Source organism: Lepisosteus platostomus, chromosome 1 (assembly GCF_059453375.1).
Source record: "Lepisosteus platostomus isolate fLepPlt1 chromosome 1, fLepPlt1.hap1, whole genome shotgun sequence".
Classification (NCBI taxonomy): Eukaryota; Metazoa; Chordata; class Actinopteri; order Semionotiformes; family Lepisosteidae; genus Lepisosteus; species Lepisosteus platostomus.
Window position 1 is genome coordinate 65,434,623 of NC_142611.1, and position 12,556 is coordinate 65,447,178.

General features: G+C 49.3%; 1 protein-coding gene across 4 annotated transcripts in view; it reads left to right on the forward strand.

Annotated features, from left to right (window-relative positions):
- The first annotated feature begins 3,534 nt into the window (after positions 1-3,534).
- lrp1aa (low density lipoprotein receptor-related protein 1Aa) overlaps positions 3,535-12,556 on the forward strand; it is a 180,466-nt gene continuing 171,444 nt past the window's right edge. For 3 of the 4 annotated variants that reach the window (XM_088633603.1, XM_088633605.1, XM_088633606.1), the window contains exon 1: positions 3,535-4,164. In XM_088633603.1, coding sequence (XP_088489729.1) covers positions 4,068-4,164 — 97 coding nt within the window. In that variant the 5' untranslated portion in view covers positions 3,535-4,067. The remainder of the gene's footprint in view (positions 4,165-12,556) is intronic. The other variant, XM_088633607.1, reaches the window with a different exon arrangement.

Here is a 12,556-nt window from a genome sequence, read left to right on the forward strand (position 1 = left end):
CAACCTGGGCTGGGAAGAGACGGAGACTGACATCAACAGGCATCTGAGATGCTGGATTGACAGCATGGGAATGAGTGTAATTACTCTCACGTCTACTCCCAAAGCCTGCCTGCCAAACCAGGATTCGAGCTGAGTTAGAAACTGCTGTTACTTCAGACGCAAAGGTTTGTTAGCCTTCACTGCACCATTTCTGTCTCGGTAGCCTCCCCCTGTCTTGCAACTCAGACCAGCCCGAGATCTTCTTTTCCCCGAAGCCTCTGCAGCGCAGTGGCTGTCAGTGTGCACGTTGGTTTCAAGAACACGGTGGACGTTTGCTTAGACAAGTTCACGCCTCTCTGTGAAACCGAGGAATGTAACGCCCCAGCCGGCCACACGTAATAATAATAATTCCTTACACTTATATGGCGCTTTAGAAGTAATGGGGAATCCCACTACCACCACCAATGTGCAGCCCCACCTGGATGATGTGACAGCAGCCATAGTGAGCCAGTCCACTCACCACAACACCCCTACTCTTTTTTAAGAAACGCCCTGGAATTTTTAATGACCACAGAGAGTCAGGAGGAGAGTTTTATGTCTCATTTGAAGGACGGCACCTTTTTACAGTATAGTGTCCCCATCACTACACTGAGGCATTAGAACCCACACAGACTGCAGATTGAGGGCCCCTTACAGGCCCCACTAACACCTCTTCCAGCACCAACCTTAGACTCCCATCCAGGTACTGGCCAGGCTCACACCAGCTGAGCTTCAGTCTTAAATTGCAGGGTGATATGGCTGCTGGCTATGGTAACAGTGAGCCAAGACCAGCCCTCTGTTCACCCAGGGTCAACTTCCCAGATCTGATGCAGAGATGCCCAACCTCCAATGCTCTTTGATCCCACAGATTGTCCTCCTGTCGGCTTTGGAGACTCTTTAAAAAACAGCAGCACTACTTCCGGGATACTGCCAGGAGATATTTGTGGCTGTCTCCCAGTGTGTGTGTTTTGAAAGGGTGTATTTAAGTAGGACACCGCTTATTAAGTGCACTGTTGTGGGTGGGTAAAGCACGCAGTCTCAAATTGAAGACTGGTGGACATTTCAGAAACGGGAGAAAAACAAATAAACATTGTGACACATACCCTTATGCTAAAAGGTTATCAGCAGAGAAACATCCTGCTGTGTGCATCCTGTGATACTCTAATGTAGTAATGCAGCAGTTAAAAAATGTAAAACACTAGGTACTGAAAGCCAGGCGAACTTGTATCTGAAATTACCATTGAAATTACTATTTGTGATAAAATCTCTAGAGCCTGATGGTATTCTGCCAGTTGTTCTAAAGGAAACAAGCTCATTCATATACAACTCTTTTAACGGGCACTCAAGACAGGGATAATGTCTGTTGAACTGAAACAGCAAAAGTCAGCCCCATGTACTATTTTGGAAACAAGGACAAAAGTGGAAACTACAGAACTACAGGAAAATGCTTTTAAAATTGAGAACAGCAGGCACTTCTTCACGCCGAGGGCAGTGGGAGTCTGGGACTTGCTGCCCAGGCATATTGCTGAAGCTGTTACCCTGGCTTCTTTAAGAAATGGCAGGAGGAGATCCTTGGATCAGTTAGGCATTAGTAAAAACAATGAGGTAGAAGCACAAAAAGGCAAACTCTTGTCTGTAACCTTTTTATGTTTTAATGCTCTCATAATATTTACCAAGATACAATTCCAAGAGAGTGGTGCCCTCAATTGCTTGCAGATGACTGGGCATAGTGAGACCCTGATGATGTGAGGGCTTTGGGTGATATCCACTGCAGAGACAGCAGTGTGGGACAAATCCACTGCAGAGACAGCAGTGTGGGAGACATCCACTGCAGAGACAGCAGTGTGGGACAAATCCATTGTAGAGACAGCAGTGTGGGAGACATTCACTGCAGAGACAGCAGTGTGGGACAAATCCACTGTAGAGACAGCAGTGTGGGAGACATCCACTGCAGAGACAGCAGTGTGGGAAAAATCCACTGCAGAGACAGCAGTGTGGGAGAAATCCACCGTAGAGACAGCAGTGTGGGAGACATCCACTGCAGAGACAGCAGTGTGGGAGACATTCACTGCAGAGACAGCACTGTGGGAGACATCCACTGTAGAGACAGCGGTGTGGGAGACATCTACTGTAGAGACAGCGGTGCCCTGTAGAGACAGCAGTGTGGGAGACATTCACTGTAGAGACAGCAGTGTGGGAGACATCCACTGCAGAGACAGCAGTGCCCTGTAGAGACAGCAGTGTGGGAGACATACACTGTAGAGACAGCAGTGTGGGAGACATCCACTGCAGAGACAGCAGTGCCCTGTAAAGACAGCAGTGTGGGAGACATTCACTGTAGAGACAGCGGTGTGGGAGACATCCACTGCAGAGACAGTAGTGTGGGAGAAATCCACTTAAATCCATGTGTGACGGTATTTCTTTTTGGGACCCTAACATTTCTATCTGGGGTCCCCCAGTAAACTAGTACTACCCTTGGGAATCTTGCACTTTACCTTCCTGACCTATTGAGAGAAAAGAGCATTTTCTATTACCACTATCCCATGTCCAGCATCATCAAAGGACAGGCAACAGCAGACATAGGAGCAGCCCTGCCCACACGAGGGCCAAAGGCCATAGTTTCTCTGAAAGTAAGGTTTCTTAATCTTTTGGAACAAATTGATAATATCAGTTGCTGATGAGCAAGTCTTCTTAATGTCTGCCTGAGACTGTGAAAGACTTTTTTCTTTGCTTTTTTGATTGATCAGCTCAGACGCTGGTCAGATAAGACACCCTGGTCCAAAGGAGGACATTCTGAAATCCCATGAAGCACGAGGCAGTGAAATATTCTTCCCAGTATTCCCGCTGATGAGCAGGATATACAGAGAGATTCTGAGCTGTACAGTTGACATTTCTGTGCAGCACCCTCTGAATTAACGTGTCTGCATACCTGCACTGGGCTATTTGAGGGCTGATCAGCACACGAACCAGGCACTGTTCTTTCACAAGAATTAAGGCACTTCTGCTTACATTTGCTGAATGTCTTCAATTTCTAAGCAGGAATAAGCGAGCCGTACAGAATACAAACTCATAAAGCACAAACCAAAATCCAACACTCATAAAATTCGTGTCGTGCTATTTTGTCCACCGTTGCAAAGTCACTTTAAACGAGTGAAAACGGAAGGAGAAATGACAGAAGGTTTGTTATGCATAAGACTCGCGCCGTGAAAGTCTCTCCCTCCCTGTGCCCCTTTCACTTCATGAAACTAAACCCATTTTGGCTCCAGTCCACGGGGCCGGCCTCTAACAGCTATGCCTGAAGCCGCCAGATCCAAAATGGGGGCAATTAGAGAGGCAGTTTCAAAAGGTTCTTGTGCGCTCGATGAAGAAAAAGGTAAAAAAAAAAACCCAGCACGCCGACCCCGGCGCGTGCGCACAGGGCGAGTGCCGCGTAGCTGCTCCTGGCTTCGGAATACCATTGGAGCGAGTGACGTCATCCCCTGCCCGCTGGGCTGTGTGGCTGCAGCGCCGCTCTTCTCCGCTCAATCCGTAACCACCAGCAACAGAGGCGGCGGTGGGGTGGTGAGGGGAGAGGAGCTTTTTAATTTTTTTTTCCTCCTGCAGACAATATCATCAACATTACAGTCACTGAGACAGAAAACAAAAACAGCCGATATCCATAGATCAGATAACGTTTCCTTTTTATTTTTCATGCGCACGATTTGGTCACTTTACTGACCACCTCAGGTCCTTTTTTTTTTTCTACGTAGATGTGGCTGCAAATCAATAAGGCTACATGATAACCACAAGACGAGCCGTAGCCTCACGGGGCTGAAGAAGCCTCGTTTGCTTTTTCAGATCAAAAAACGGCATTTAAAAAAAAAAATCTGAATATTGTCGTCGCACCTTTATTTCGAGTGTGCGTGCCGGAGGACGCCCGGAGAATCTCGTCGGGGATTCGAGTCCGGACTACAAAGCCGCGGTTCGGGAAGAACCGGAGTCTCAGCTGTGTGTTTCTTGAAATCTTTTTTCGGTTTTCTGTTAATCTGCCTTTTTTTTTTTGCACAACCATGGTGTCTCACAAGGCAGAGGCTCTGGCCACGGTGTTGCTTGTCCTGGGAATTTTGCACAGTCTGGAGGTTACGGCTCCCGCCAGAGCCGTCGATGGTAAGAAGCCGTGATTTATTTAAAAACGCTGCACCTTTCCAGACAGATGTACGCGTCTGTTTATCCGCTGCTGCCGTGGTGAACGCATTTCCGAAGTGGAAACGACGCTTTTATGTTCAGCTCTCGCTCGGTTTACCTGAATTGTCGTGCGTGCCTCGCAGCATTTCGTGAAATTGTGTGTTCCTAATGCGGGCGATTAGGGGATGGACAGTTGTTTTTTCCGCCTGTAAAAGAGACCAGGCAACGTTTTCCTCTGTGAGCCAGGTCACACGCACAGGCATCTGCCGTTAGCTCGGCTACCTGCATGCTTGTCATAAGTCCGGGTAAACGTGTGTTTTGTGCGCGTAAGTGCCTTTCCGAGAGTGAAACAAACCGTGCTCACAGGACCCCAGAACCCGTTTTTGCATGGCTTGAGATGTTGTTCTTAGAGGTAAACCGTCTCAATATACGGCTATCAGTTGGAAACAAAAGGCGGGTTAAGTGGATTTTTCTGCCGTGTGATTGCAGGCGGGGGAGGTCTCCAGAAAATGCATCAACGTGTTTTTGTTACATCTCCGCTGCTTCTCTCGCCTCAAACACAACAATGTAACATTCGCATGCACGGTTTTTCATCCTCACTGGTAGGGAATGTGAGGCGCTCTGCTGATTTTGTACCTAGCGAGAGCGTATTTCCTTGTAGCCCCCGTTTTTTAAAAATAAATTGCTTGTATAAACAGCGCCATAGAATGCAATGGGCCTGCTCCCCCTGTCTGATTAAGTAACCACAGCACACGGCTTTCTCCTGCGATCAACAGATCTCTGATGGTTTCGTGCCAGTCCTGAAATGCTTTTTTAAAAACACTTTCTCCCCCCTTTTTCGCGAGACGGCGCTAGGTGGGTTACAGTTTTCCCACCCAAAACGAAAAGGGCGCTTTTGGGAAAAGTCAAGTGCAAAGTCTCATAATAAAAAAAGTACGATCCTACTTGGATGCAGATTTTGAGGAGTGGGGAATACAACAGCACTGATTCAGAGACTGAAGGCGCAGGGGGCGGCAGGAGAGATTACGTGTGTAGTTGTGTAGCTGCCCGAGCGGTGACTGCCGTCGGAAACTTGTGCAGCTCCCGACTGCACGAGGCGAGAGAACGCGTGTTGCTGTGTGTGTTGACACAGTCGGTTTGGGGCTCCGCTCCCCTCCCGCGCTGATGGTTAATTCATAGCGTTCTTCTTACTGCCTTTGCTCACCAACCCCCCCTCCTCCTCCTCCTCCGATTTTGTGAGGGGCTCGGCGGGGAGAGGCAGTCCGGTGAGACCAGGGGGCCGCCGGAGTGTGAACGTTGCGGTTGTGCGTGTCAGGGGGACTCGACTCGCAGGGAGCTGCTCGGCTCGGCAGGGTCCTGTGAAATGCTGTGCAACAGGGAGAGGAGATTTGAAGCGGTGCCCGCCTTTTAAACTGAAGTGTGTGTTGTGTGTGTGTGTGGGGGGCTGTAGCATGCTGTGTTCCCGATGAAATGCGTTTATTCCCGAATAACGAAAAGCGTTCAAAAGTTGGCGATGCTGAATTTTGCACGTACGGTAGAATCGCGGTATTCGTATGAGCCAGGAAAGACAACCAAACGGGCTACTTCACAAACCTATCATTGCGCACAACTGTTGTTCATTATTTTTTAACTGGCTTGTTGCAGGTCAGCAACTGGCTCGTTCTTGCTTCGGACACTCTGCAGCACCTAAAGCACATCTGGAGCCAGAGTTACGAAACTCGTCCCACTGCCAGGCAGGCAGGAGGGTATTGAAAAAGCTGAATTGATTTCAGATAGCGTCGCAGATTCCGAGCTCTGGAAACAATTATGCGCGCGTCGCTCTGGGTACGTTTAGTAATGAAGGCGTGGGGCGTGTGTAGGGGAAGTGTTCGCTTAAGAAACATTTCTTTTCCTCTGTCGGCAAGTCGCGATATTGTCTGAACTTCCGAGTGAAGAGCAGCCCCCCTCCCCTCTCAGCTATTTTAATGACAATATCCCCACAATCCCTGCCATGTAATTAGCCTCACGATACCTCGTAATAAGCTACTCTAGAAACAGAAAAATACAAAGCGTTTTCTTTTGGCTTAAAGACAGGGCGCGCACAGCTGTTGAGACTTTTTCGTCCTTTCAGTTCCGACTAATGAGGTCTGAGTAACGTTCTGGAAATTCTTGGAAGCGATGCCTGTCGCTGTTCTAAGGTTGCAGGAGAGAGAATGGTATTTCCATATTTTGCTCCAAGACGTTAAGACGTATTTTGTCTGAGACATGGGGCAGGTCCTTTATTATTTTTAGTTTTTTTAAGGCGTTCAAAAATAGTGCTTGGGTACCTTTTATAGTACAAAATGTGCTGGAGCTACAGTTGCTCAACCTTAGGCCCTCGCTGCTTGCAGTCCATATTAAAGTGGAATTAATTTCGCTTCGCGTAGCCTGCCATTCATTATGCAGTGCGTTTCTGTTCCACACACTGGCCAACCCTTCAAAAATATCTTGAATAGTTTTCTAAAATGCAGAAATGAGACTTTTTTTTTTTAGGTAAAAAACAACAACCTGGGATTGTTTGTGACAGCTGTGAAGTCAGTGTATTACTACCTTGATTCTGTGTGGACTCCAACTACCTTAACAGTTTCATAGCAGGAGACTAAAGACACGTTGGAAGAGCCTGTTTTGTGTTTTTCGGTGGTCCTCTCAGCATGCTGTGCGGATGAGAGCTTGAGGGACTGTTAGAGGTTTTCTGTGTGAGGCCTTTCCCCAGCAGGGCACATGGGAGCTCAGAGGAGCGAGCTCTCGCCTGAGTGCTGGAGGGGGGATTGGGCTGTACTGCTCTGTGAGTTGAGTGTGCCCCTCCCACACACACACTCCAAACACCCGTGCGCCGCACTTTTGTGAAAATTCATTTTAAGGCCACCCACGATGAGGATGTCTCAGGCTTTATCCTGTGTAACCAACACCTCACAGTGTGTTTTGAGCTCAACAAAGGAGGCAAATAAATAGGTGTTGTCTGAGTATGGCGGGGGGTGGTGGGGTGGTTTCTTTCATTTCTGGGGGATGTGAGCGCAGTGCCACCTGTGTGACGAGCATCACAAGGCTCCCGAGCTGCCAGGCTGTCTGGGCAGGTCCTGAGAAAAGTGAAAGATCGGAAATGAAAAGCAGGCCTCTCACTCGGACAGGAGGGATGCCTACAAGTTCCACCTTCCTGCTCCTCCCTCCAGCGGGCAGCCACCAACGTTCGAATCGTCAGCCGCCGATGGGGAGGGTGAATCACTGACCGCCACTTTTAGAGCCGTTTTAGAACTGCCAGATCTGTCACAGAGGAGGGTACGGGGGTGTGGCACTCTCTCCCTGACCGGAGCTCTTCCAGGTCAGGGGTCGGGGGGGGGGTGGGGTCAAAGGTCGGGCCGATCAAAGGGTTTGGAATTTGCGCGGCTGCAGGAGGAGACCAGTTTCCTTCAGACCTTGGCAGCAGAGCCCGGGCATGAGTGGTTAACTTTTCCGCAAAATCGGAGTGCACGCTTCTGACAAAGACAGGGATGCGCTTGCAGGGTGGGGCAAAAAGAAAAATGCCACATCCACACCAAATCCTCACCATCCAAAAGCAGGAAACATGCTGAATGTTAGAGTTGTGGGATGTTGCAGTGATTTCGGGTTATAAACAGTAGACAGATGTCGACTTTGCTACTTATTGGTGTGGTTTTAAGAAAAATGACAATGCTAGGATATATTTAGTCAAATGTTCTTCTCCTCCAATCTGCATGGGAGGTGTGGGGCCTCCCGGGTTGTTGAGGGAGGTAAGGGAGGTGTTAGCGGGGCTGATGGGTGCTGAGAGGCAGGGCAGGGGTTAAATGGCTGTGGAACGCTGGCCAGGGCAGCTGTTTCCCTGCCTCTTGCAACATCTGGAAAGAGGAAGGCCGTTAATCCAGGAAGTGTCTATGGCTCTGGGGGAGGGATGCACTCCCAGACTAATTTAAAGTTTACTGCAGCGGCTCGGGGTATTTACAGGGTGGGTATGGACGCAAGCAAGGTCTGTTCTGTACTAGCTGGCTATGTGCAATGTGGAAAAGCTCAAAGAGCCTCGTATGTAAGAAGAGTCTTTAAATAAGGATAAAAGGTAATGAATTCTCTGCATACTCAGGGGATCTTATAAGCTCTTAACTTTAACCAATGTGTTCAGTTTTCTAGACATATTGGCTTTAAAAATGAATTGATTCTATTTAAAGGCCCCCCCTGCTAGATAACAAGGCAGGTCTTTAGGTAACAAGACGAGCAAACTCAGTGGAGGTGGTGGGGCGCCTCTCTGTGAAACATTTCCACAAACCAGGGGTTCACAGTTCCCCTGCTGTGGGGCTGCACTCCCGACACCTAGAGAACTGGGGAAAGGTGCTAAACAAATCTCTGTTAAGCCAATTATTTGACTGGTTAGACCTTGGAAGAGCTCGCGTGAATTGCAAACTCGCTGCTGCTTAACTTTGGGACTGGAGTTTTGCACCTCTGGTGTGACAAAGTGGGTGTTTTTGCATGGTAAGAGGTGCTGACAGTGGAGGCAAGAAAGTTCTGCATTTCATTACTACATGTCACACCGACTGTGGTGCCATCTGCACGCAGAGGCCTGGCTGGCCGCCTTCAGGTGCTGCTCTTCTCCATCGAGCGGAAGAGGGGCTCTTCTGACTGCTCCTGTCTTTGTCTGGGGTGGAGTGGGTCAGAAATGGAATGCGACGGGCAGGGTTCAAACGTGAGGCAGCACAGTGGCGCAGTGATTAGTGTTGCTGCCTCATAGCCCTGAGCCCCTGAGCTCAGTTCTGGACCTGGCGCTGGTGTGAGTGTGTGTGTGTGCCTTCTGATGGACTGGTGTCCCATCCAGGTGCACCCTGCCTTGCTCCTGTCTCTTGCTGGGATAGACTCTGGATGCCGCATGGCCCTGGATTGGATAAAATCCTTAGAAAATGGATGGATTGGTTCAGCCATGGGCTACAAAAAAGGACTAGAATGGCTGCAGTTAATCCTCGCTCCGCACAGCGAGATGTCCTTGACTGTAAACGTGGACCATTAGCGGGGTCCTGTCTTGGGAATCTTGTAGAAGTGTTTCCTGACTCTTGTAATTAGTTAATGGTCCAGGTCCCACCAGTCTGGAATTGTGTGCTATCACAATCTCTCCGCCTCACAGTGCATTTTATTACTAGAAGTGTTTCGGACTGGTGGGTTTTGTTTTTCCCCCAAGCAACTTACATTTTTACCCATTTATACGACTGGCCATTTTCTGGGAGCAGTCCGGGAGAAGGAACTTTCTCAAGGGTGCCACAGCAGTGCTCCGCTCCTGTTGATCTGAACCCCCAACCTTTCAGCTACCAGCTACAAGCAGCAAAGCAAAAAAGCAGCCAGAACTCAGTGCGAACCCAGGGGCCGCTACTGTATCCTGGGAACTACAACAAGGGGGTATTGCTCCATTTATACTACACATGAGCCGGCTTTAAGATACGAGACACAGAGCTGGCAGGCAGGCAGGCGGGCGAGCGAGCGCCAGTGGAAAACCCGAACGACAGCACAGATGTCCGAGCCCTGCCTCGGCCGGCTGGCGAGCTGGTGGCACGCGTGGTTTGAGGGCGGGCGGGGCCGGACCCAAAGCACCGGATCCGCCTGGAGAAAGTCAGGGGGCGGGTGGGGCAGCGCGCCCCAGGGTTAGCATGACTCAGCCGCAGCTTCAGCGCCGTGTGCCCTGCCAGCCGGGATGCAGCGGGGCGCCGTGGCGCAGCGACTCGGCCTAATAACAGCCCTCGCGGATCCCCGGCCCGCCGAGCGGAGGCCACACCTCCGCCCGTTGTCATCTCCCTTGCTGTTCTTAAACTTCATCAGAACCACCCCCCACCCCCTCCAGAAGGGGACTTTGTTTTGTTTGCTTGGACTTTTTGCAGCCCTGATCTTTGCTGCTATATCCGCAAGCCCCTGATCTCGTCTTTAACACCACAGTGTTGGTGGGGCACTCTTTAATGGCGGTGAAAAAGCGAACGATTTTCAAGCCGACTGGAAAGCACGTTAATCCATTATTTAGCAGCTGTTAAGCAAGACAGTAGACAAATAGCTTTTAGCCTCCCACCACCGTACTCGTATTTAACAAGGCACGGCAGTCAGACATTGCAGTTTATTGATGCCGATTGTGCGCTGTTAGTGCATGACTTTGTGAGCCGTGTGTGAGTAAGTGTGTGCTTTGTGCGGTGTCTTGGAATCTGTTTTGCACGGCTGCTCCGTTATTCTGCTAAGTTCCTTGCTGGCCTCCCCTCTGTTCCCGAGTGCGGCGGTGCGTCTCATTGTGACGTCGCAACCCGCTCTCTGAGAATATCCAGCTGCTGACATCTGGCGGCTGCCGCCCACCACCAGAGCTGAACCCTGTACCATTGTCACCCCAGACACTGGTGAGAGGCAACGGCACAAGAGCTTTTCTGTCTTTTCACTTTCTTCAATGAACAGAAATGCGCTGGGGTCAGATCCCGCCTGAAACCAAACGCAGCCGCTTTCTGTGAATTTGCTGGTGTTTACGATCTGAAGGCCGGCCAGGAAATTTTCTCTTGAGCGTGTTGTGCATTTGCAGGACTGTGCTCTCTTCTTTCTTGGCTCGGGAATCTGTTTTTGTTGTCCCAGTGTTTGTATGGAAAGCAGTCTGCTGCTTCTCTTGTTTTTTTTTTTAGCATGTTATGAATCCTCTGTCAGTGAGAGCTCGCTTGGCCAAGGGCTTGAATAACTTGATCTGCTTTGCATGACTTTGTGGCTCAGATTTGCTTTCCATTTTTTAACTGTCGTACACTGAGAGCAGTATAACAGAAAATACTGATTACATCCATTTGGATGATGTTAGGGCTTGAATTGCTTTGTTCTTTTCATAGGTGAAAATATTCCATTTCAAGACAATATATCTCCCTATTGCATTATTCTGAGCAATGCTGCATGTGATTACTAATAACTGGAACTATCTGCTATTGTCCTTCTTTTTGTCTAGTATAGACTTCTGTAGAACTAATCAATTTGAAATCTGGGATTGGCCAGCAGCCATATTATCACCCTGCAACTCGGCACACTGGCAGCACACTGAAGCTCAGCAGGTGTGAGCCTGGCCTGTACTTGGATGGGAGACCCCCTGGGAAAGCCAAGGTTGCTGCTGGAAGAAGTGTTGGTGGTCCCAGTAGGGGGCTCTCCCCCTGTGCTCTGTGTGGGTCCTAATGACCCTTTATAGTGACAGGGATACTATACTGTAAAAAGGCCCATTCTTCGGCTGAGATGTAAAACTGAGATCCTGACCGTCTGTGGTCCTGGCAAAATCTCCCATTGGCCCTTACCAATCATGGCCTCCTAATAATCCCCATCTATGAACTGGCTTCATCACTCTGTTCTCCTCCCACTGATAGCTGGTGTGTGCTGAGCATTCTGGTGCACTATGGCTGCCGTCGCATCATCCAGGTGGGGCTGCACACTGGTGGTGGTAGTGGGATTCCCCATGACCTGTAAAGCTTTGAGGGAGTGTCCAGAAAAGCGCTATATAAGTGTAAGGAATTATTATTAATTCTTTGATGCATACCAGACCCCTGGACCACACCCTTGCCCTTATTGTTTGAAATTCCAGTGCTGCTCGTGGCACTGACACTGCTAGAGTTGGTGGGCTCCATTGTCTGCTCTGATTGGCAGAAGACAGCAATGTGCCAGATGGCCACATGGCGCTAGAAACGTTTCTCTTTTGGGCATGTGGACACTGGCTCCTCTCCAGGCTGTTAGCATTTCCTCCAGATGTTTTGCGTTGAAATCAGGAGACGAATGTTCTTTAAATGTGTACGCACAGATAGAGCTGGGGTCGTTTTCCCCGTATCAGTATTTTGTTTTGTTCTGGTAGGGGGTGGCGGCTGGGGGGGCAGTCTTTGGCTTTGGAAAACATTCTCCATGTGGGCGAAGAGGTTGTGCAGCCATGGTAGGGAGTGGATCACTGGGATCCTGAAAGACTGAAGGGAGGGCTTCTCATTTAAGTACGCGTTTACCACCACTAAACAGCCTGCTGGTGCAGAAGGTAGTTCCAGCTCCACAGGAATCGATGATTAGTTTGTAGCAATCCAAATATTTCATCCAGCTGTTTCACGGTATTGATTTCAACAACATGGCGGGATAACTTGTTCCCTACTCTGACCATCCTTTGTGTAAAGAAGTGCTTCCACTGGCAGCGACTCCACTGGCAAATTTGGACAGACTACTTGTTATACATACCTGGTCCTAATATAATTTTCACACTGAAGTGGCACGATGGGATCTATTCAAAGTGTCTTGATGGTCTTGTTCTTCTTTTGGATCAGTCAGGTTCAGAGGATGGTGCACTTAATGAACCTGCAAAGTAGGATTGCGAGGTGGGCTTAGTTTAAGGACTGCTACC